The sequence below is a fragment of the Neospora caninum genome, chromosome VIIa, assembly GCF_000208865.1.
Source record: "Neospora caninum Liverpool complete genome, chromosome VIIa".
In the NCBI taxonomy this organism is placed as follows: domain Eukaryota; phylum Apicomplexa; class Conoidasida; order Eucoccidiorida; family Sarcocystidae; genus Neospora; species Neospora caninum.
The window spans coordinates 235,137-257,321 of NC_018393.1; the positions used below are offsets into that span (position 1 = coordinate 235,137).

Here is a 22,185-nt window from a genome sequence, read left to right on the forward strand (position 1 = left end):
CGCGTTTCTCGCACATGAGGCAGATCCGCTACCTCAAGGCAGTAGGGATAAAGCAAAGGGTGCCGACTTTCTGACTCCGAACCCAGGACTCGTGAGCAACATCGCTAGCCAGGTTGAGGGGCACCCTATGCTACCACACCTCTCCGAAGTGCGAGTTCTTGAGTCCGCAACGCACCTAGCCCCGTCATCTTCGTCCGCCGCGTATCCATCTGACGCCTTTGAGGACCCGGGACCAGCAGACTGTGCGCTCGCTCCGGAGGCGGATCCTCGCCTTTCTTCCGCCGCCTCGAAGTTCGCCAGTGCGGCGCGCGCTGCTGAACAGGCTGCCAGGGCGGCCGCCATCCTCGACGAGGAGTCTTCCCGTTCACAAGAGACTCGCTTTGTAGCAAGTGGCCGCGCAGGAAGAGAAACCGAAACTCTGCAAGGTAAGGAGAATGCTCCAGAGAAGCTCGGCGGAATTGCTCTGATGCGGTGCGTTCGCCGTCGGCTACATCACGGCGTTGACACTCGAGCACGGAACGTGGATGCGGGTGCTGGGACCCCGTCTGTAAAAAATCTCTCCAAGTCGAGAGTGAGAGACGGGGTAGAAACTGAGGAATTGGTAGAGAATCGTTTGATGGGTCTAGTCCCCATACAGCTCGTTCCGGCGCCGTCTGCTTCCCAAGTCCAACGGAGAACCCGTGGAGAGTTCGATAAAGACAGTGAGCCCCAGGCAAAAAAAACTGGTCCTCGAACGCAGGAAGGCTCTAGACAAGAGAGGGCACAAACGAGTTCTTTTGGCTCTACTCGTTCAATGAATCCTGCGTCCAGCGCATCCGTCGAACTTTTGCGCTCTACGATGGTCAGCCCACCGCGACGGGCGTTCCTCCGCTGGACGGCGCCGGCAGCGAAAGCCTGGATGGAGGGAATGCTGTTAGCAGACGGGAAACGAGTGGAAACGGGTGCTTCGTTGCAAGTCGCATCTGCGTCGGAACACTCTTCGGAGTATGGCCGACAAGAGCTGCCGAACCGCGGTCGGAGGGACGGAAACGGCTCGCCGGCAGAGGAAGAGAAACCGCAGAGAAAGGAGCATCTTGTGCCTCCGACGGTGACCGATCACCTAGCGAAATCGGCGGGGGCCGTTCCTGCGCCTGCGTCGAGACTCTCCTTCCCAGAAACCTCTGGCCAGATTCGCCCACAGGACGATAACATCGAGGGCGGTGTGGTGATACCTGTTTGGGTCTTGGAAATTCCCTTGGACCATATTTTAGACGTTCGAGATGAAGGTGCCGCTCCCAACTGCGTGGTGAAAATCGGTAAAGCTCAAACAAGAAAATACAGTCAATCGACGAGAGGTCCAGTGGAAGTGCCCTCCTCTGGTCGACGTATCAGTGCGTTTTGGGAGCCATCTGCGCACAAACTGATGACGGCGCAGTTGCATCTTAACGGCTTACGAAAGCAGTGCACATTACAGGCGAGCAGCTGTGGGGAAAGAGAGTCAGGAAAGCAGCAAGATCTCAGAGCAGAGGAGAGGAAGAACGCAAACTACACATCGACTGGCCCCAGCCGGGCGGACAGGGATAAATCTCTTCCGTTGGCTGAAATAAACAATTCACGCTCCTCTCGAAGAGCTGACGAGAGAGTCAACAGCGTTCCAGAAGCAACCTTGTCTCTCATCTGGACTTCCCCGCCCTGCAGAGAAGCAAGGAAGCTGCCATCCGACGGACAGGATTCTGGAGCGAATCTGGAGAACGCCCTCTGCCCGAGCTGTCAGTCATCGTCGGATGTGACCATCGATGGAGCAGACAAGGTGTGGGTGCAATCTACCGCGCATCTGCCCATTCCTGCGCATAGCAAAAGCTTGAAGGATTCATTGCGAACGTCGGTGTGTGATATCCTCCCCATTCCTGTTTTCCCGAAAGGCACCTTTTGCGGAGGTCAGACCGCGGACGATTGTCCGGAGTCCACTTGTCAGGTTCCTGAGTAAGAGCACACCCGGTGGACGAACGATTAGCTGCACTGTTCGCGTGTGGACAGTGTGTACTTTGTGATTTGCCAACTTGGATCAATTGTGGTCTTGGCGTGGTATACGGCCAGTCTACCGTTTCAGTGAATTGCGGTGTGCCAATTTTCGAGTACTTTCTCTGTTTTCGTTTGTCATTGAATGACGGCGCTATAGGTCGGTAGGGTTTTTTGTCCACGAAATCCACGACACAAACGCGGGCAATCTGAGAGGTCTTTGGCAAGTCAGCGTTTTTGATTGTATCATACGCCCATAGGCGCCTCCTGGCAGCTTTTCCGGGTGTGACACATTGTTAAGCTTGGTTCTCTAGCACCAGCAATGGTGTTACACGGAGGTAATGACAGGCTAGCGGCAAGCGGGAACACTCTACGAGCGATAGGAGAGCCCAGTTTCCTTGCCGTCAGACTCTTCTTTGGGGGACGGGGGGAGGAACGGTAAGGGAATACCAGAGATTAGCCACAGCCTGTTTCACTAGATGGTCAGGAGGATGTTTGCGATTCGCGCCCCCGGAGTTGAGTGTAATCATGTCCTTGTTGTCGATTCTCTTCGAATCTAGTTTCTGATTCTTGTCGTCCTGCGATGTTCCCTGTTCCGAAATGTGGACAAGTGAGCACGGCCTACGCTTATCTGTTCACGGCCGCGCTACAAAAGAGAAGTCAAGGGGGAAGTTGTTGTTCTGTGTGCAAATGGAGTGATGACTGCGATTGCCTTCGCACGAACACAAAACTCCCCCACGGAGCGCACTACGTGTTTCCTCGTGTGCTACATAGCTTCAGTTCGCGTTACGGAACATTTATACCTCTTGGGCGCATATACTCAGTTGAAAAACCGCTCTAGATAATGGACGTTTTCACAGTACGCGTACCGCCACTTGGTGTGTCTGCCGAAACCCGGCGCTTTAGGTGAGAGCGTAGAAAAGCCGTTCCTTGCTTCCTGTCGTCCCGACTCCTGACGCTCTCCCGTGGAGATCGGCGGGGGTGTAGACGCCAGAAGAGACGGTGGTCAGGTTCCTGATTTTTCGTGGTGTCAGCTTCAGGCCTCGGACGAACACAGCAGCAAGGTATCCGTTGGCGAAATTGTCTCCCAGAAACACCTTCAGTTTCGTCCCAAAAGCCGATAGGCAAGAGTCGGGCACCTAAAGAACACTGCTGGAGTGCGCTGCGCTGCCTCATATTTGTGCAGTGGTGCGGGGGCCAGCGGTCATACCGTTTCTAGTCCTGGCGGATCATTGCTGTCCTCTGTGCCGCTTAACCAAATATCGGCGAGATGAGACGAAACGTGCCCGGACTGAAAATAGACAATATTCGACTGCTGACACGCGGTCTCCGATTCATTCCTTTCTCGTACGAAGAAAACAACACCGGTGCTGTTAGCTGGAACGCCTCATATTGAAAAGCAAGTAGGACTAACAGCAGAGCATGGACTTCTACATTCTGACGGACACAAAAACCACTTCGCCTCGGCAACACTGCTGTCTTTGATTCCATTCACCTTTTGGAGGTGACCAGGCCACGCTCACGGAATAGATTGGTGGTGCAAAACAAAGAAAGCAAGGCTTTCTGCGAGCCCTTCCCAAAATAAACAGCTACCTTACTCTGTAGCAATCGGTACGAAGAGAGCATGCGTGTGTTGCTCTCCTTCTGCGGCGGATCTATCACTATACCGTAGCACATTCGGAAGACTGGCAATGGCAATAGACCCGCGGCGACATTCGTTCTCCTTGTGTGTCCTCTAAGGCTTGGAGATACAGATGGTCCTGTGATTTAGGCGCTCGAGTGCCCTGTAAATTAAGAGTGGGTACATGGCTCATCCATTTTCCAGAAATGAAAGCGTGCCCATCTAGATTATTCTGGTTCGCCGGGAGTTCCCACACTCGCTCTTGTATCTGTAGCATATGAAATCTGGTTCAATCAGTCCAAGCCGGCAGTCTCCGTCACCGACACGCATTTCCTTTGACTCATCATCTTTAGTCTTGGGATGAGACCGACACTCGAAAGTGAAACTTCCCTCCCTTACGCGTTTCTCACGTAAACGACGCTTCAAGCGTCACAACGCGGATGCCATTGGTGCGCCAGTGATAAGAACTACAAGTTTCCATCAGTGGGTGTAGACGCGAGCAAATCGTGGTCCACTGGAGTACTTTGGTCGCCACGCGTATGCACATAAGCATGTCTGGATATTTACGCCCCATCAGAGTTGACTGTTGCGACACTGTCAAAGACGCGTCTTCTCATGCGTTCGAGCGTTGTGCCATGTTGACAAAAGTAGGCCTTGATAACTTGAGGCAGCTGGTCCAGAGACACTTGTTCTTCCTTTTCGCCTTTGGCGGCTTCCTCATTTGCATCCGGTCGCTTCACGTCGTCGTCATACCACAGCTGTCGAACTTTCGCCGTGTTCCTCTTCAGTTCTTCTTCCCCAAGAATAACAAGCAGAGGAATTCGCCTCTGACAAGCGAGGTCCATCTGCTTCTTCAGCTTGGCCCCCGAGCCGTAGAAAAACTCGGCTGCGATTCCATTCCTCCACAGGCAGCCTGCAACTTGCATGCAGGCTCTGAAAAAGTAAGGCAGGAACGAAAAGGACAGAACACAGCGTTCCAGGCGACGACGACGGGAGTGAATATCTGAAGACGAATGCAGTTGACGGTACACCACATAAACAATATATCTCCAGCCCTCGCGAAACGCAGAAACAACTAGGAAAACTGTTCTGCAGTACTGGCTGGAGACCCTGTCCCCTGTACTGTTATCCATCTCTTAACACGACAGCCCCTCGACAGCGCCTACGTCTGTCCAACTCGGTACGTATATATATATATATATATATATGCTTGATGGTTCTGAGGGAAATTAGATTATGTTCTCCTGCGTGGAACCTGTGACACCATCTCGTCTATTCATGCATGTGCACATGTAAAGATATCATTTGCTGAATCTCCGAGCAGCAACGATGTTTCAGTTGTGGGCGGGGCTCGTTTTCTCTGACAGAGGGTGACGTACTTCAGCATATTGTCGCCGACAGAGCAGACCAGGACGTCTGTGAAGCTCTCGCGCACGAGGCTGGGGGTTTCAGGCGTTGCTTTCTCCTTCTTCTTTTTCTTGTCTCCAGAGTGTTTGTCTTCTTCTGCTGCTCCCGGCAGAGCGGCAGCCATGCCGAGGCTCTTCTCCACCATGCGAAACAGCCTCTCGACGCCGACACTCATACCAACGGCGGGGACATCGCGGCCGCTGAACATGCCGACGAGTTTATCGTATCTTCCTCCGCCGCCGACTGATCCTACTGCGGCTCCATCTGTGCCTAGGAGAACGGCTTCGAAGATGACCCCGCTGTAGTAGTCGAGACCTCTTGCCAGGGACAGATCAAAGATGGCCTCGTCGGCCTGGACGCCCATTGCTTCGATGTACTGAGAGAAAATCTCCATTTCCTCTAGGGCACGAGCGACCTTCTCGTTGCTCGCAAATTCCGGTTTCTTCCCGAGATCCGCGATGATCTGCGAAAAGGTGCCCCGCATTTGCACGAGTTCACCCAAGCGGTCGACGACAGCGGCAGCGATGCCCTTCGTTTCAACGAGCTCCTGTCTCACCGCCGTCCAGGGTTCTTTGTCGAGTTTGTCAATCGACGAGCATGCAGTGGTGAATTTGTCAGCGGGCAGGCCGCACACTTCCATCATGCCATCCAGCAGCCCACGGTGGTTCGTCTTCACGAGGAACTTCCCAACCATGCGCTGGAGGGTCCGCAGAGCCTCAACCATGATGCACACCGCCTCGGCGTCGGGGACCATCTTGACTGGGGAAACACCAGCAATGTCAAAGTCGCACTGGTAGAACTCACGGAAGCGGCCTCTGTTCATTTGCGGCTCATCACGACGATACACCTTGCCGATGTGGAAGCGTCGGATTTTCTCAATGTCGTGACTCGCCACATACCGAGCAAAGGGCACCGTCAAGTCGTATCGCAGAGACAGTTGTTCACCGCCTTGGTCTTTCAGGTCGTACACCAGCTTTTGGTTCTCTCCGTACTTGCCCAAGAGCGTCTCCCTCAGTTCAAAGACGGGCGTATCGATTTCGACTCCCCCGTGGCGCCGAAACACATCGCGGACGGCGCCGAGAACGAGTTCTCGGACCGCCATCTGTGCAGGCCCGAAGTCTTGCGTCCCCTTTGGAGCCTTGGGAATTCGCCGCACCTGGTTGATTGGGGTCAGGAGAATCTCCAAGTGTCCCTCCTGCTCGCAGAACGCTTTCCGACAGGCCTGGCCTCCCGAGAGCAACGCGGATGCAGCGGCAGCTTCCTCGGGCCCTCCGGCCAGCAGAATCGCCCGCAGCGCAGCCAGGCACACGTCTCCATCCTTCGCACCCTCCGGCGTTGAGTGGACTGCGCAGTGAGGGCGGCCGCAACTCCCAGAGGCTGCGCCCCGTCTGCTCGCCACGGCGTCACGGACGAGCTCCAGCAGATATTGCTGGTACCGGCGGGCGCCTTGACTCATACCGTATCGGCTGCTGGTCAGCTTTTTCTTTCCTTTGGGCTGCCTTTCCGCCTTCGCCACGGCCTCGAGAAACGCCTTCATATCTGCGAACTCCACAAGCTGAAGAAGCAGAGCTGTCTGCAGCGCAGACACCTCCTGGAGAGCGACGAGCCGCTCTTCAATCTGGAAAACGAGCTCGGCGCCAGGGTCTGATGAAGACGCTGCATCTGCCCCGGCCGTCTCCGCCGACAAGAAACGGGCGATTCTTTGGGTTACGTCTTCCACGCGCGTCCGTCGCCTTGCGTGTGTGCCGAGACCAAGGAATGCATTGCAGTCGGGTCTCTCTGGCGGTTTGAAGGCAGTCGCCTGGTCTCCGTCGGCCTCTTCGTCCAGGGTTGGCCAGTCGCCGGCTCTCAGAGAATCGGGTGCGCGGTCGGCGCTTGCAGCGACAAGAGTTTGCAAGACGCCAGTTAGACAGTGAAGAAGCGAATCGAGCGCCAACTTGACGCTTGTTGCACTCGGGCGGAACAGAGCCGCAGGCGAAGCTGGGGCTGGAGACGAACACGCAGCCGTCCTTTCGTCAATCTCTCGGGAGAGGGCAGCGTCTTGCGAGATCGCACCGCTGACGCAATCTGCGGAAAGAGGCGCGACGGAGGCCGGGCGCTCTGCCGCGTTCTTGAGCTCAGCATTGAGGTACACGGATAGACCCTGAAGAGCTTCTCGGAGATTCCCAAGTGCGGGGAGGAGGAGGGAAAGAGAGGGATAGAGGCTGTGAACCTCCGCCACACTCTTTCTGTTGCTTGCAGGCAGTTTGCTGTCGTGGAGAAGGTTCCCGATGTTTGTCGCGGATTTTTCAATGCCCTTGATGGGAGGCAACCGCCGCTGCTGGAGGCTGAAGAACTCCGTCGGAATCAACAACGCCTCTGTGAGAAGGGCTGTGTTGCAATCTTGAAGCGTCACGAGCGCCGACAGAAGACGCGAGGCAACAAACAGACGGCCCGCCACTTCATTGCACCCGGCGCAGAAGGCTGCGGCTTCGTCGACGGAAATCGCTGGCGGCGAAGAGGGATCGGCCTTCGCCAAGTGCTCTAACGCACCACTCAGCATATACTGAAGAGCGCTGGGATATCTGGTGAAGGAGCCTGCAACGGCACAAGCCGTGGGGAGAGGGTGGCGAGGCAGCTTGGCGAGTGGAGAAGCAGGAGTCTGGGCATCTGGAGAGACCGCCTCGTTGAGCAGAGAGCAGAGTGAGGTAAGAATCCCTGTGCGCACTCCTCCCGCATTGTTCAGCAGAGTGACTATTCGAAGGACGGCTGTGGCCCTGACCGCAGCGGAGTGGAGAGCAGGCGCGCCTTCCGGCAGCAGTGGCAGACTGAGAGACGAGAAGGCCGGACCGGTGCTGGCTCCTTGCGGAAAGCGGCGTCCGAACTCACGAGAGAGTTTCGGAACCAGAGAAGGATCAACGACGCATGCAAAGTCCCCAAAAGTGTACGCAGAGAGCTCGTCAAGAGTTAGGGGACGTGACCCCAGTGGAGGAGGCGGCAGGTTCGAAGCCATGTTTTCTGTGGAGAGGCTTCTCGCGAAAAACGTCTGACTGCGGGAAAGTGTACACGCACCGCGCACGAATCCTGGACTGAGCAGGCTCTCAGGCGTCGGGCCACAGGGGAAACAAAGGCTCACGCAAAACTCCTGCGGCCACTGTTGTGGAATCTTCCGCCTGTTGAGTGTCGTAGCCGCAACTGTCGCCTGGCGCCAGGCCTGGTTCGAGACAACAGAAAAACGAATCCAAGTGGAAGGCGACACCAGGCCTCCGCCAAAAACCCTCGGTCTGAGAGTTTGTCCGCTGTCGCCCGAGCCAAAAACCTCTGGAACCCAGATATTGCCTTTTTGCAAAACGGGATGCGGGCAATGTGGGGAGTAAGACAGACTACGGCTCAGGCCGCAAGACGAGCGAATTTTCGACGGAAGCATGCGAAATGCCGGGAAGAGGGAAATTCCACAAGCGGATTCTTAACGATTTGAAGTAGCCATGCTCGTTTGGGCGTGTGAGAAAGGAGATCCCAGCGCATACGGTCCCCGGAAAATCGTCATAGACCGTCGGCGATAAGGTTTGCTGGCCCATTGCAGCCGAGCTGGGATGCAGAGGGGGCAGAGACACACCAGCTTCTCATGGCTGCAACGCTCGGGTGGCTGGACGGGCAAACTGAATAACGCTTCAGACATCAAAATGCGTTTAAGACTGTCCGCAGGGATGAAAGGCAGGTAAAACAGGTCTACTGTCGAGTTTCTCGTGGTGCAAAGGAATAGTTTCGTCAGGGATCAATGGAAGGCAACGCCTGCGGTAATCTTCAGGGCGATCAACTGTCAACTTCACGGATTCGTTACACAGTGTCCGGAGAAAAGATGCGATTAACGGAAGGCTCGTGACTGTTGTTTCCGTTCAACGAAGCCACTGCACCAAGAGAGGCACAGCGCGTCGGAGAAAACAGAGCCTCGAAACGCGCGAGTTCGAGCGACACTCTCGATACAGAACCCGCACACTTTTTTTGAAGCGCAAGAGATGCTTCCATGTCGAGTACCATGTTCCACAGTAGATTCTCATTTTTTCCTCAGAGTCGTTGCTCTGAAAACCATACCGAAAGCTGCTGCAGCAAAACGGTAGCACTGTATACGCGTCAAGGTGAGGCGTCTGTGAACCTGAAGCATCGTTTTCCAGCGAGTGATAAGAAACGCTCTGGCCGCTCCTCTCTCGAAGGCTGGTCGGAAACCCTCAAACAGAGATCATCTCGGTCAGCAAAGCAGATCCGCTGGATACGAACGTCTGTCGTCGGCGTGATGTGTGACAGAAAAGCAACGAAGCCACCGCAGAGAAAGCTCTGCAGATCACACACTTCCGCAGTTCACCGGCTTCTGTCTTGAGGCTCGCAGGTGGAGTCAATGGGGAAGAGGCTTTCCCCGTTCATTCCTGAAAATCTAGTCGCCCCGCAGAAACAACCAACCTTTTAGAGATACGCGGTGGCGTTTGGAACTCTGTCTTCCCCTGCCGCGTGCCCCGCATGCCTTCTCCTGGCTTTTTGCTGAGGAAAAAACAGGGCTAGCAAGTTTCACTCTGAGCCGTCAGTGGCATCCACAGTGAAGGAAAGTCGGCCCCAACGGCCTCTCCGTCCAAACAGAAGCGACGACAGACACGGGTTCGGCAGATCCGGCGTGCTTCCACGTCGAGTACCATGTTCCACAGTAGATTCTCATTTTTTCCTCAGAGTCGTTGCTCTGAAAACCATACCGAAAGCTGCTGCAGCAAAACGGTAGCACTGTATACGCGTCGGTTCCCTCGAAGCTGCGGTTGTGTCGAGAATGCTGTCTCCGTTCAGCCGGTATAACAAGAAAAACTGCTGTGTATACTATGTAGTTTCGGGAGTGCTGTCAATCTTCCTAGTTCAAACAAATGGACGAAGAAGCCTCAGCAGGAAAGAAGAGGATGTGTGCCCTTGCCTTTTCTTGACCCTCCTTGTTTTTTCCCAGTGGGCCTCCAAATTCTGGTGCCTCTACGGATATCAAGACAAAAGCGTGAGGTCTTCTTAATCCGGGTTTTCCAGTGTAACAACCCAGGGGATGAAGGTTGTCGCAGAAGCAGTTGTCGCGTACATGGCCCCGACGTATACGTCGCTGATGTGGAGAGACAAACCAAGTCGACTGTCTGGCGCTTTGCCTTCGAATCGGCACCGCAGCAAAACAGCAAACTCTCCAGAAAAAAGTTTGTACAAACCTAGGAATCCCTTTTCATAATGTGTTACTCGGACGGAGAGTCGACTCATCGCCTCTGTGCAGTGGAAGGCTCCTGAAAAAGCCCTATCTGTCGCACCAATCGGCGTTGGCGAGGGTGAGCCTTCGTATGCTCCAGTGGATATGTCTCCTCTCTGGAAATTACCGGCAGGTAGTCGATCGGTTCCCTCGCAATCCACGATAAAAGAGTGCTAACGGTTCTGCCGTGCCGCATCTCATGGGCGTGGCGGAAGAGAACAAAAAGGGAATCGTTCTTTTTGTATCTGAACGTTGGAAGACCACAAAGCATTGCCCTGTTTGCACCCGCCTTTGAGGGGGAAACGACTACGAGGGACAAAAGTGATTGGCCGAGGATCTTCCACTTTTTTGTAGCACCTTAAAAGAGTCGCGGATAAGCACGTCTCAGCATTCTTGGGCATCCCCAAACAAAATCCAGACGGCCGCGAGAAGGGAAATTTTGCTTGAGAGTCCTGCATATATATCCAAGCAGTGGCAGGCATCATACGCAACACCCTGGAAGCTTCAGCGGAGGTGACTCCAAGAGGCAAAAGTACACGGTGATCTATGACGCGCTGTTTTTCGTAGGAGCATGCACGCTATAGAGCCTCTCGCCTTTTCTACCGCTAATCTAGCCAAGAGCACCGTGAAATGCTGAGTGCTTAATTAAAGCAAAAAGCCGAGCGAAACAAGGTAAGGTGGATTGGAATCGATGTTGCCGACGTTATTCTTGTCCATCTGTTTGATGGTGGCTTGGGAATCCGTTGTGTCAACGCTCACCGTCTGTCTTTGTGTGCTATATCCCATCATGGAGGCTGCATGACAGCCCCAAATAAAAAAGGCGTTTGCCATTGAAAAATCGCCTCTCTGCACTGCAACGCCATTTAGTCTTCTTGTCAAGTATCTCTCTTTCGTTTGGGTTCAATGAGACTGTGAAGTTTTACTATTTGCTCCTCTGTCATGAGCGCTTGATTACCTCTCACAACCCCCTCTCCCGAATTTCTTCGCTGCCCTCGCTCCTCGCCGTCTCTCCAAGTCTGTTTCCTCCCTCTCCTTGTTTGTTTTTCCCCCGGCGGAATTGTCTGTGGATCTTCTCGCGAATGCGCTGTGCGTTTCACGACCCCCTCTGTGACGATGTCTGTACATACACGCTTTGACGCCCGTGCCCCGAACAAGACGGGTCCACAGCATCAGAACGGCTTTTTTCTCATGTCCCGCCGCCCCTTCCGCTTCCACAGTCCACAATGAATAACTCTCCACCTGGAGCGTCTTGTCGTGCCCGCGCGTTTTCCTCTTTTGTTTCTCCCAGGACTCTCCCCAAAGTACGAGGGTAGCGCACCAGCCTTCACACTCCCTCGGCCACCAGTCACATGGACTGCCCGAGTCCGGGCGCAGCCATCAATCGCTCTCCATCCGGAAGGTTTTCGCCCCCCCCAATCTGGCGACGGATCCCCTCTGCGATGTAGCTAGCACGAACTCTGAATTTTTTCTCCCTCTGCTAATAGCTCCGGCCCCGCCGCCGTGTGCCGAACGCACACACTGCTGCGCAACCCCATCCCTTTTCGCCAGGAAGCCCAACATCCCTACACGGTCTCCAGTCCGCGCTCGGCCGTTCGCAGGCTGCGGTGCGGAAGTGGTGGGTTTCCTCCAGCGCCGCCATGGAGGGTGCGGCGCCTCCAGGTTTTCGGCCAGTGGGTGGGAAAGAGGATCAGGAAGGTTCTGCGGGGCCCATCGGTTCGTCTTTTGCCCCTTTGTCTCTGCAGTTTCCGGTGTCTCCGTCCATTTGGTCTGAGACGACTTCCAGCGCCTCTCTTGGCATGCCTCCGGGAAGCCCGCCTCAGCCCGGCATGGGACAGACGACGCAGGCTGCGGCTCCAGAGGGCGGCGACGCCTTCGCTCGGAGCGGCTCTTCAGATCGTACCCCTGCGCCGAGGCCTCCTTTCGAATGCGACGGGGATCCGCCACCTAGTACTTCTCCCGGCCATCCACCGCCGGATCGCTCCGCTGGGCCGTCGCACCCCTCCCCTGTCTCTCGATTCGGGACAAGACCGGCCCCTCCGGACAGCCCGTCCGCCTCCGGCGTCTCCACTTCGCATCCACCGCCTTCTCCAGCTTCTCGTGAGACGCTGGAGCCTCGCCGGGCGACTGCGGCGAACGTCGCCTCAGCTTCCGCGGCTCTCAACCCGAGTGGCGCAAGTCCGCCAGGCGTCTTTCCTCCAGACGGTTCGCGCGGAGGCGCAGGGGACTTGCCATCGGAGGACTCGCGAGTTGGTCAGGCTCTGCCTTCCCTGAACTCCGCTTCCTCGGGGGCCGAACCGGCCGCGGGACGGGAGGCAGGCTGTTCGCCCCGGCCTGCAGGTGGACAGGCAGATGCGTCGAACGATCGCAGTCGCCCTGGAGCGTCGGAGATCCCTCAAGGTGCTCGGCCGCCCCCCGCGCGGCAGGCGGGCCCTCACCCGGCGCCCAAGGTGGCGGCGGCTCTTCGGAAGCTCGGCGTCTCGGAGTTGCCCCAGATTTCCTCGGACCTCGCGGATGGAGGCGGCGAGGCGGGGCGATCTGGGAGAGGGGAGAGGCGCCAGCGCCGAACACAGATGCATGCCAAAGGCTTGTTCAAACGGCTTCAGGACGGAGTCCGCGGGCGCGAGGCGGAAGCCTCGCATACGGCATCCGGAGGCGCACAAAACGAGAGAGAGCGCGGCGACGCGAAGAAGGCCAGCGGCTGTCAAGGGAGAAGCGCTCAGAAAAACGAAGCCCCTCGCAAGAGCCCCGGCGCGAGTGCCCGCACCGCCTCGGGACAGTGGATGGCGCGGCCTGGCGCCTCCCCGTGGGATAGAACTGCAGGCGCGCACTTGGCAGGCCAACAAGGCGGCGCCCCTGGCGCCGTGGCTGCGGGTCTGTCTGCTGGTCCCCTGCCTACTGCGGGGTTTCCTCTCGGTGCTCCAAACACCGCGACGTCGGTCGGGGGTTTCGCAGAACAGGCTTCCAACGTGTCTTACCCCCTGCCAGTCGGCGCGGCGTCCGCTGGGCCCCGCTACCCCTCTGAGGTGTATGGGGGCGTCGCCACGCCGTCGAGGCAGGGAGGGGACGGCCAGCGCAACCCCACAAAAGGCGCGCCTGACTCGCAAAGAAGGAAGAACGCCGGTGGCGGGCCCGAAGGCGGTGACCGCTGGGGGGACGGGAGACAGCCGCCGCTTCCTGGCCAGGGCGTCGACGCAGGATTCGCTGGCGACGGAGGCAGATCGCCTCTCGAGGCTCCTCCCACGAGCATCGTTCGAGACCTTTGGATCGAGCAGTTCGGCCCGGCCGACGGAGAGGAGAAAACCGCGGAACAGGCGATGGCGATGTCCGCCTGGCGGGTCACGTGGGTCGACGGGACGTGGAAAGTGCACACAGCCACGTTTGAGCCGAAACCGACGCGAGATCCGTATCCTTTGGCTGCCACGGAGGCGTGCACCAACTTTGCGCTGCGGCTGTACCGTGCGTTTCGGGAGACGTACACCCACACTCAGCAAGGCGCTGGAGCGCCTCCGCGTCTCCCTGCTCTGGGGCATCTTCTGGGGTGCGGCGCCGGCCGCGGAGCGTTTCCGGGAGGCCCCGCGGACGGCCTGAAAGCGAAGATGTGGAGCGTGGAGGAGCTTCAGCGGCTCCACCAGCACGTGACGACTGCGGCCTTTGCCGCACTCGGTTCGGGGGCGATGGGGGGAAGCGAAATGACGGGTCTTGGAGGACAGCAGCCGCCGAGAGATCGGCCCTTTGGGGCTTTTTTGCACCTGCCAAACGCGTCGCCTGGCGGGGGGGGGGCCGTCGACGGAGCTGTCGATCTGCGCGCCGGGCCGGTGAATCAGAGCTCGTCTTCTGTCTCGTCTGCCGCGCCGTCCAGCAAGACGGCGTTTTCACCTTCTCAACCGACTTCGCATCCCGGAGGGTTCTCCAGTGCGAATGCAAAGTTTCCACTCCCCGGCGCAGGCCAGAATTCAGGTGTCCCTGATTCGCGAGGCTTTGGCGGGCTCCATGCCTTCGCCGGAACGCCTGCAAGAGCTCCTGGACGCCAAGGGATCCAGGAACACACGGCGTATGCATGCAAGCCGCCGAGCCACGTGACGGCGCTGGCGTCTGGCCAGGCGCTCCCGGTTTCCGGAGGCGGCGTCTTCCCGGCAGTAGGTCTGCCCTCCGACGGAGGTTTTCAGTCTCATTTTTACAGCTCATTTCCCATGTCGGGCGACGCCGGTGGCCTACAGCGATCGGCGCCTCCCTTTCTGTCTGGAGGGAGCTCGGGAGATGAGCAGGCCCAAGGTCATCAGCTTCCAGGGGAGCTCAGGTCCATGGACTCCAACCCCTGGCTGCTTCCCGCGGGCGATACCAGCATCCCTCCTGGCTCTCGGTCGTCCGCTTCGTCAGCGGATACCTCTGCGCCTTCCCTGCCTCCGTCCCTTGTGGGCACGCTGGACGACGCGGGAGGCGCTTCCGGCCTCCACGCGTTCGATAAGGGCGGAAAAAGAGCGGAGAGTCCCTTCCCGCCTTGTCCTCGGGTCCGCAGGGGTGCCGCTGTCTCCGTTTCGGGGACTCCTCGGGGCGGGCCGCCGCCCTGGGGCGTCAACTCTCACGTGGCCGCAGCGCTGTCGGCAGCGGCGGCGAAGCGGACGGCAGAGGAACAGAGTCTGTTGGAGGAGGCAAGACGCGACGCCGAACGCGAGGCTCTGTTGTCCAAGCTGCTCGGCGAAGACGACGATGCGTGTGGACAGTCTGCTCTTTCGATGCGGGCCCACAGGCTGCTGATTGCCGCCCCAAAGCTCGGCGACGGGGGCGGGCGTTTTGAGGAGAAAGTGACGCGAGGACGTGAGGCGAAGGATCAGAAGGCCGACGTGACGGTGGGAGAAGAAGGCGATGCCCGAGAGGAGCGGTCGGTTGCGTCACGCCACCTTGCAGCGACAAGAGACCGAACGAGAGAGAGGCTCGAGGACATCGAACGCACATCCGACTGGGGCCTTCCTCCAGGAGAAAACGCAAGGGCGGCGCCGACCGGGCGCATCAAAAGGGAGGGGCGACAGCGCGTTGACGGAGGCGAGAGTGCCGGCGACGAGAGGCATCAAGCGGACAAGACTGCAGAGTCCGGCGTAGGCTTGTCTCGAGGCGGTGTGCGCCGCGACGCTGGGGAGGAAACCGAAAGGTCCCGATCTCCCAGGCAGCGATCTGTCTTCCGTGGAATGGCAGCGGAACAGACTGACACGAGACGCAAGGCATTATGTTCTCTCGAAAGTTCGCGCGACGAGAATTCATGTGGAGACGAGAACGGCCAGGGCGGGCTCCGCGCCCCCGCGGCCGGCATGCAGGCAGAAGGCGAGGGAGGAGCTGCTGGCGAAGATGCGCCGAGTGTCGCTGCAGACCAAGCCGAAACGTCCAGGATTTCTGTGCCTCCTGCTGCCGGCGAAGGCGAAGCGACGGAGACGACTTTCAGAGAAGCACAGAGGCCGGAAACGTTTGTTTTCGAGCCGGGCAACACAGGGTTAATCCTTGTAGAGTTGTCTGAGCAGGAGGAAGGAAGCGACGCGACAGAAGACGACGCGCTGGACGGATCGCCGTCCGCCTGTCTTGCTGGTGTGTTGGGGGACACCGACGGCACGTCACCGGAGGGCGACGAACTTCTTCCGTGGGAATCCCCCGACAAGACGCGTCTGCTGCTTGAGTCGGTCTCGCATCGCGCGGCGGAGCTCTCTGAGACAGCGTCTGAGGCCTTTGGCGCGGACCAAAGTGCTCGGGACGCTAGCCTCCTACGCGACCTCGAACCGTTCCTCCGTCTCGAAGAGCGAAACCCGTACTTCGACGCACGGGAGACGCACAAGAATCTCCTCTCCGGGTGTGCGCTCTCGTGTGCTTCTGTCTTCAATGTACAGAAAATCGTGGACCGCCTCCGACTGCAGGACAAACGCCGGCCTGAAGAACGGGCGCGGCTGGTCCGAGTCGCTGCGGAACAGAGCCAAGGCGCACGAAGCCGCTTGGGCGCCGTCCTGAGTGAGTTGGCTGCCCTGGAGCGCGAAGGCCCCGACGACGGGGGCGGAGAGGGCGAAGACAGCAAGGAGGCGCAGAGTGGCAAAGAACTGAAGGATCCTTCAGAGAGCGCGACGTCGAAGCCGGAGTCCAGCAGGGATGCGACCGCTGAGAGAGAGGCCGAACATGGACAGGGGCGACCCGCGCCAGGTGCCTTGGTGAAGAGCGAGGCCGGCAGGCCTGCTGACCACGGTGGGCCGGACAAGGCTCGAGAGGGCCTTCCAGAGGCTCCACCAGCAGCCGCGTCAGCCGACAGAGCGCGTGGTCCGCCGAGCTCCCACGTCGATGGCTTGCCTGGACCTGGTTCTGCATGCGATCCGCAGCAAGAAAAGACAACTTCCGCCCCCGCCAGCGACGCATCGTCGCGCGTCTGCTCGCCTGGGGAGGGGACGGGTGTCTCGACAAGGGGGTTCGAAGAGCCGCCAGCCACGAAGCAGGCGGGCGACGCAGCGCCCTCAGACAGACCGAGTCTCGCCGCGGACGGTGTTCTCCAGAAGGAAGCCTCGAAGGAGAAGGGTGTGGACGGAGACGTCGGGGCGACGCAGACTTTCCTGGATTCGACCGGCAGTCCCCAGGACGGTGAGAGACTGCGCAACTCCGTTCAGCGACTCCCAGCTCGCGCGGGGCCTCAGGAGAAGGCCGCGAACACAGGGCTGACGCCTGACGGGGACCAGCGCCAGTGCGCTGTGGAGGGCTGTCCGAGCAGCGACAAGGAGGGCGGGAACGAGGACGGCTTCGCAGCTGGGGGGGACCCAGCAGCTGCAGCTGAGCTTCGGGGCGCCGCGTCTGCGCCGGACCGCGAGAAGCAACTGGCTGAGGCTTTGACGGGAGACCCTCAGAGAGAGGCTCCCGCGTCGTCGCCAGGAACGGCGGGGCCTCCGTCGCTTCGGACGGAAGGAACGGAGATCGGTGGCGAACATACCCTTGAAGACGCGCGGGGACCGTTGGCCTCTCCTCACGAGGTCGCTGAAGGACCCGGCGAGGCCGCGCCTGGACAGCCTCCAGCGTCTTCTTGTCCGTCGCTGGCCGTCTCTGTGAGGGATTGCACCCAGGGCGGCAAGAAGCCCACCGCTTCGCCGTACTCGCTCCTCGTGAAGACAGAAGAGGACTGCGCGAAAGACAGTCCACGGCAGGATGAGGGTGGGAAGGAGTCGGCGACGCCGACACCCCGCGCGTCGCCGTCGACTTCTCGGGGAGTGGGAGCGAGAGGCAGTGTCGGCGAGAGGCAGCTTGAGGCGAAGCGGGTCTGTGCGTCGTATGCAACACGGCGGGCTCAGAAGCGAAAGCGCCTGGAGCTTCTGTCTTCGTCCTGTGAAGAAATCGAGAAGAGACTGCGACGCCTCTCGGACACGTTTCCCTGGTTGCCGGTCCTGAACGAAGCGTTCTTTTCAGCGGAATCAAAGGGCGGGATCCGCGGCCCTCCCGGCGTGCATGGCCTGGACGACGGTGCATTCCGGGAAGGCGCGAAGGCAGACGGCCAGTTCGCGTCGCGACTCTGCGGAGCGGCGGGTGTCTTTGAGACGATGGGCAGGGGCCTCGACGGCGCACTGAAGGACGCTTCGATCCCCAGCGAAGGCGACGAGTCGGAGGACCCGGACGAGAGCGAGGAAGACGAGGAAGCGTCGCTGGTTCCCGAGGATCTGTGGCGCGCTCGCGCCGCAGCTTTGGCAGCGGCCAAGGCGGAGCAGCGCGCTCTGTCAGATGCCCGAGCAGCTGCGGCCGCGGCCTCAGCAGCGGCTGCCACAGCTGTTGCGCAGTCCTCGCGTCCTTGCGTCATGGAGCCTTTTCGGCAGGCCTCGCAGCGCCCGTTCCTAGCCACGCCCGCAGCAATGCTGCCGCCTGGCGCGGTGGACTCCGGGACGCTTGCGAGTGCGAACGGTGTTCGAGGGCACGCGTCGCCAGTCCCCTTTTCTCCGTGTCTGGGGGCCAGGGCGAGTGGCGTGCCGGAGGAGACAGAGGGTAGCCTCGCAGGCTCTCGGCGGTCCTCAGCCAGTACGCAGAGCTCCCGCAAGAGGAAGGGAGCTTTCCTAGACGTCCCGCTCGCGGATCCGATGCCGGGAAATCAAAGCCTCCCGAGTTCGGCTGGCTCGCGTGGCAGCTTCTGGGCCGGAAGGGAGACACCCCAAGGAGATGTGTGGGCTGGCTGGCCCGCCGGCGGTCCGCTTGCCGCCGACGCGTGGATCCTGGCCTCGACAGCGGGGGGCGTCCAGTCTCAGGATCCACTTCGGTCGATGAAGCGAGTCGCGGGACATGGAACGGACAAGAGCACTTTCTGGTCGGGCGCTGGCGCCGCGGAGAGCTGTCCAGGTGGAGAGTTGGGGCCAGGGGCGAGTTGGGGGTCTGGAGCTGAGGCGGCAGGCGGAGATCGCAGTCCGCGTGGCAAGGGTGCAGTCGGTCACGCTGGCGGTCGGCGGCAGAAAGCCAGTGCAGGCCCCAGCCAGACGAGCGGCGAGAGGGATCGCCGGAGGTCCTCTGTCGCGTCCTCAGTCACGTCCTCTGTTTCGGCAACCCGCGGAGGGTCGGGGCTGCCTGCATCAGGGCGCCGTGGCGAGTGCGCGGGGTCTGTGGAAATGCTGGAGGGCAGCGACGCTGCGAGTGAAGCAACCTCGCGATCTTCGTCTATTCTCATGGGTCCTCCTTCTCCGCTTCGCCCCACGTGCCAGTATAATCCCGCCGGTGCGTACCCCAGCTCTCCGGCCCGCTCACACGCCAGTTCCCACGCCTCGGCGTTCCAAACCCACGCCTCTCGAGAGGGAGGCTCAGAGACGAGGGCTTCGTGGCAGAGTCTGCAGCACGCGCCTGTCGGAGGAACGGGGAACCCGATGGCTGCCGATGCCTCAGGGGCGCCAGGAGACGAGCGGGCGTTCTCCTACGCGGAGGAGGGGGACCGAGTAGGCGCGCGGTCCGTCGCTGTGGGCGGCCCGCCGTCAGCCAACGGCGGAGGCCGTTCCCGACTGGTCGGATCGACGCCGGCTCAGCCGAGAGGCTATCCTGCTCATCCCTTTGCTGCTCACGCCTCCGGTTTCGGAGCGAGTCCGGCTGCGCTTCCGTCGAACTACGGAGATGTCGACGGGTTGCCCACAGGTTTGCCTTTTCCAGGGACTCCAGCTGCGGGATCGGCGACTCCTCTCCAGGGCGGATACCCTGTCTCCGACCCTTCTGCTGGAGGCAGTTCTTCACGGGCTGGCGGTATGGGGTTTTCGGGTATGCTTACGCCGGGTCACGGACCAGAGACACCGCACATGTCTGGGCGTATGGCTAACTTCTCGCCCTTCTTTTCTGGAGACCGAGGACATGCAGCAGGGGATCATGCTCAACTTGTCAAAGGATCGCCAAGCACGCCTTCCGCTCCAGGCATGCAAGTGCAAAGCGGTCCCTCCTTGTCGCCTTGGGTCGACCAAAATAGTTCGCAACACACTGGAGGTTCAAGTGTTCATCCGGAACTCGAAGGCTTTGGCGCACCTGACGATTTGAGTTCGAAGCAGGCCTCCATGGCCCCGCTGGGTGCCGCTCATCTCGCAGACCATCGACAACCGTATGCCTTCCATGGGGGAGGGAATGTCAATCTAGCAGCGATCGGCCCGGACCCTCTGCAAGGAAAAGATGCGTTGCCGGACCATCCGACCCGGGTCAGGGACGTAGCAGGCGCGAAAACCGGAGCCTCCGCGGGAGAAGGAAAAGCGCCAAGGAAGCGGAAACCGAAGGCTAAGAAAGAAGAGAAAGGCCATCCTGCTGCTGGCGATCAGATAGTTTCCCAGCGAGGTCCTCAGGAGGCAAACGCCTGTTCAAGTGTCGCCGACGTTGCCCCTCCATCTGTTTCGCCCCAAAAGACAGTGTCTGGACGCGGTGAAGCTGGCGGGTACGATCACAGCGCCTGTCCTCAGGCGCGAGAGGGCGGCGGAGAGAAAAGTTGGTCCAAAGATTCGCCGTCGAATCCGGATGTGTCTGTCGCCCCTTCCGTCGGCTCTCAGGCGTCCTGTTCTCCGTGCAACCTCTCGCCTGCACGGGTCTCCGCAGGAGGGACAGCTGGCGCAGAAGTCGGCTCGGGTTCTCCGGCTGTACCAATGCCAGAGGACACACATGATGCACAGCGGAAGACTCCCATTGAGAAGAAAAGGCGTTCGAAAAGGGGGAGCGAGAACAGGGGTGCGTGTGGCCCTTCGCCGACTGGTGAGAGTGACGGGTCAGGTCGATTCTGGCGTGCTGCGCCTGCTGAAGGAGCGGCGGCGACGCCCTCTCGAAGGAAGGCGCCTCCAGGGACGGTTTCGGGGAGCAAGACATGACCGGCGGGTCCCCGAGAAATGAACTTTCCGTTGAAAGCAGGCCACGTGAGAAACTGGTCTAAACTCGGTAACCGAGGTGGAAAGCGCGGTCGCAGTTTTGCTCGAGGACATGGATTCCCATACGGGCGGCGTGGAATGTGGACGCGAAGACATCGACAGGGGAACCGGCTGTCTGCGCGGTGCCTGCTGAATGACGGAGGAGGCATCCGTGTGAGAGGCTGCACGTTTCCACTGCAGGTATCAAGCGAAGGAGGAGGGAAGAGGAAGTGAGATGCTAAAAAGAGGCGTAAAGCGATGACTAGGTCAAGGAGACTTTCATCGGCTCGCACGCGCGCAGCTGTCGGTAGGTCTCTGGGTGCAGTGCCCAATCGAGTGGTTTCAGCGCAGTGTTTTTCTCTCTGCCATCCTTCTGCCTCATCGGGTAGAACGGGTGAGGGATGGCCCTGGCTACGGTTCGGTAGTGGGCTATGGTATTCGAAGCAAGACATCAACATCTGCCAGTTTTGTCGTGTACTGAACTCCACAGAACCGCAACTGACGTTTCGTGGAGGTGGTGTGCCGGCGTTTCGGCACTTTCCTTAAAATTGGGAGCTGTGCTGGCTTTCCTCGTGGGGATTCTTACGAGCGGAAGAGTTCCATTCATGGCAACAACCCGATCTGGGAGTAGGATACCTCATGCCCTGTACACTTTCTTGTCGGGCGCGACTTCGCTATGCATGTCAAGCTGGTGAGCTGTAGTTGTGGGCAAACGGATTTCGGAAAGGTGCCGTACAGTGTCGTAAGCCCGAACGAACTGAATCTGCTGGCCAGATCAAACCACAGAACACAAGTTCGTTTCACCGCCTTCAGTGGAGGAAAATGACATCGAAATGTCGCGTTCTCCGCAGCTACGGTTGCGTGCGGAGGAAGTCAGCTCAGAGAAGGTTCCTGGCTACTCCAGGATGCTTGCAGTACCCGAGAGCTCTGGAGGGGCGCTGATGTCAGTGTGGTGAAACACGAGAGATTTATAGGCAGCGACCCTGTAGCGATGGATTACCGTGGACGCCGCAGGCTCGCGGGGACATACAACGGCACGCAGCATAACGCATTTGAGCGGGGAAGGTCGTCTCCTGGTGGCAGCACGAATGCTTTCACCGCCGTGTGACGGCAGTGTCTGGCGTAACTGCTGATACCGGTCGATTTCGAAAAAATCTTCACATTCCGCCGGAGACGTTGTGAGACTATGTAGCAGACACTTCCGTGTTCCCATCTTGTTTCCTAGTATGACGCAGCAACGCTGGGCTGCTTTGCGCATGCCTATGTGGACTCCGTTGTTGACCTTGTATCTATGGCTGGCAGCATGTGTCGCTATTTTTCCGCGACTAGCCCGTGGACGGGTACTTCCGCCGAAGGCAGTGTCATCTCCCCAAGAGCCACGGCAACCCCGAAAGATTTCCGCCAGCGTCGTTGGTCTCGCCCCCAAACAGGGAACATGACAGAGAGGCCGTGTATCGTGAAGTATTATGTTGGCTGTACTGCGATCCACTCAACGAAATAACGGTGTCACACACTGTGCTCGGTGGCACACTATATGTTTTGTTTGGAACCGAATGTGTGTCGGTGATACAAAGGACAGG

At 59.1% G+C, this 22,185-nt stretch overlaps 2 protein-coding genes across 2 annotated transcripts; one reads left to right on the forward strand and one right to left on the reverse strand.

The window, feature by feature from the left end:
- Positions 1-4,182: 4,182 nt before the first annotated feature.
- Positions 4,183-8,018, reverse strand: NCLIV_019550 (putative histidyl-tRNA synthetase; the record flags this gene model as incomplete). The annotated part of the gene is made up of 2 exons (XM_003882149.1): positions 4,183-4,552; positions 4,999-8,018. 2 exons carry the CDS (start codon positions 8,016-8,018, stop codon positions 4,183-4,185), a joined length of 3,390 nt encoding a protein of 1,129 aa, XP_003882198.1.
- A 3,881-nt stretch (positions 8,019-11,899) lies between these two features.
- On the forward strand, positions 11,900-20,569 carry NCLIV_019560 (conserved hypothetical protein; the record flags this gene model as incomplete). Its single annotated transcript, XM_003882150.1, has 1 exon — positions 11,900-20,569. One exon carries the CDS (start codon positions 11,900-11,902, stop codon positions 20,567-20,569), a length of 8,670 nt encoding a protein of 2,889 aa, XP_003882199.1.
- Between the last annotated feature and the right edge of the window lie 1,616 nt (positions 20,570-22,185).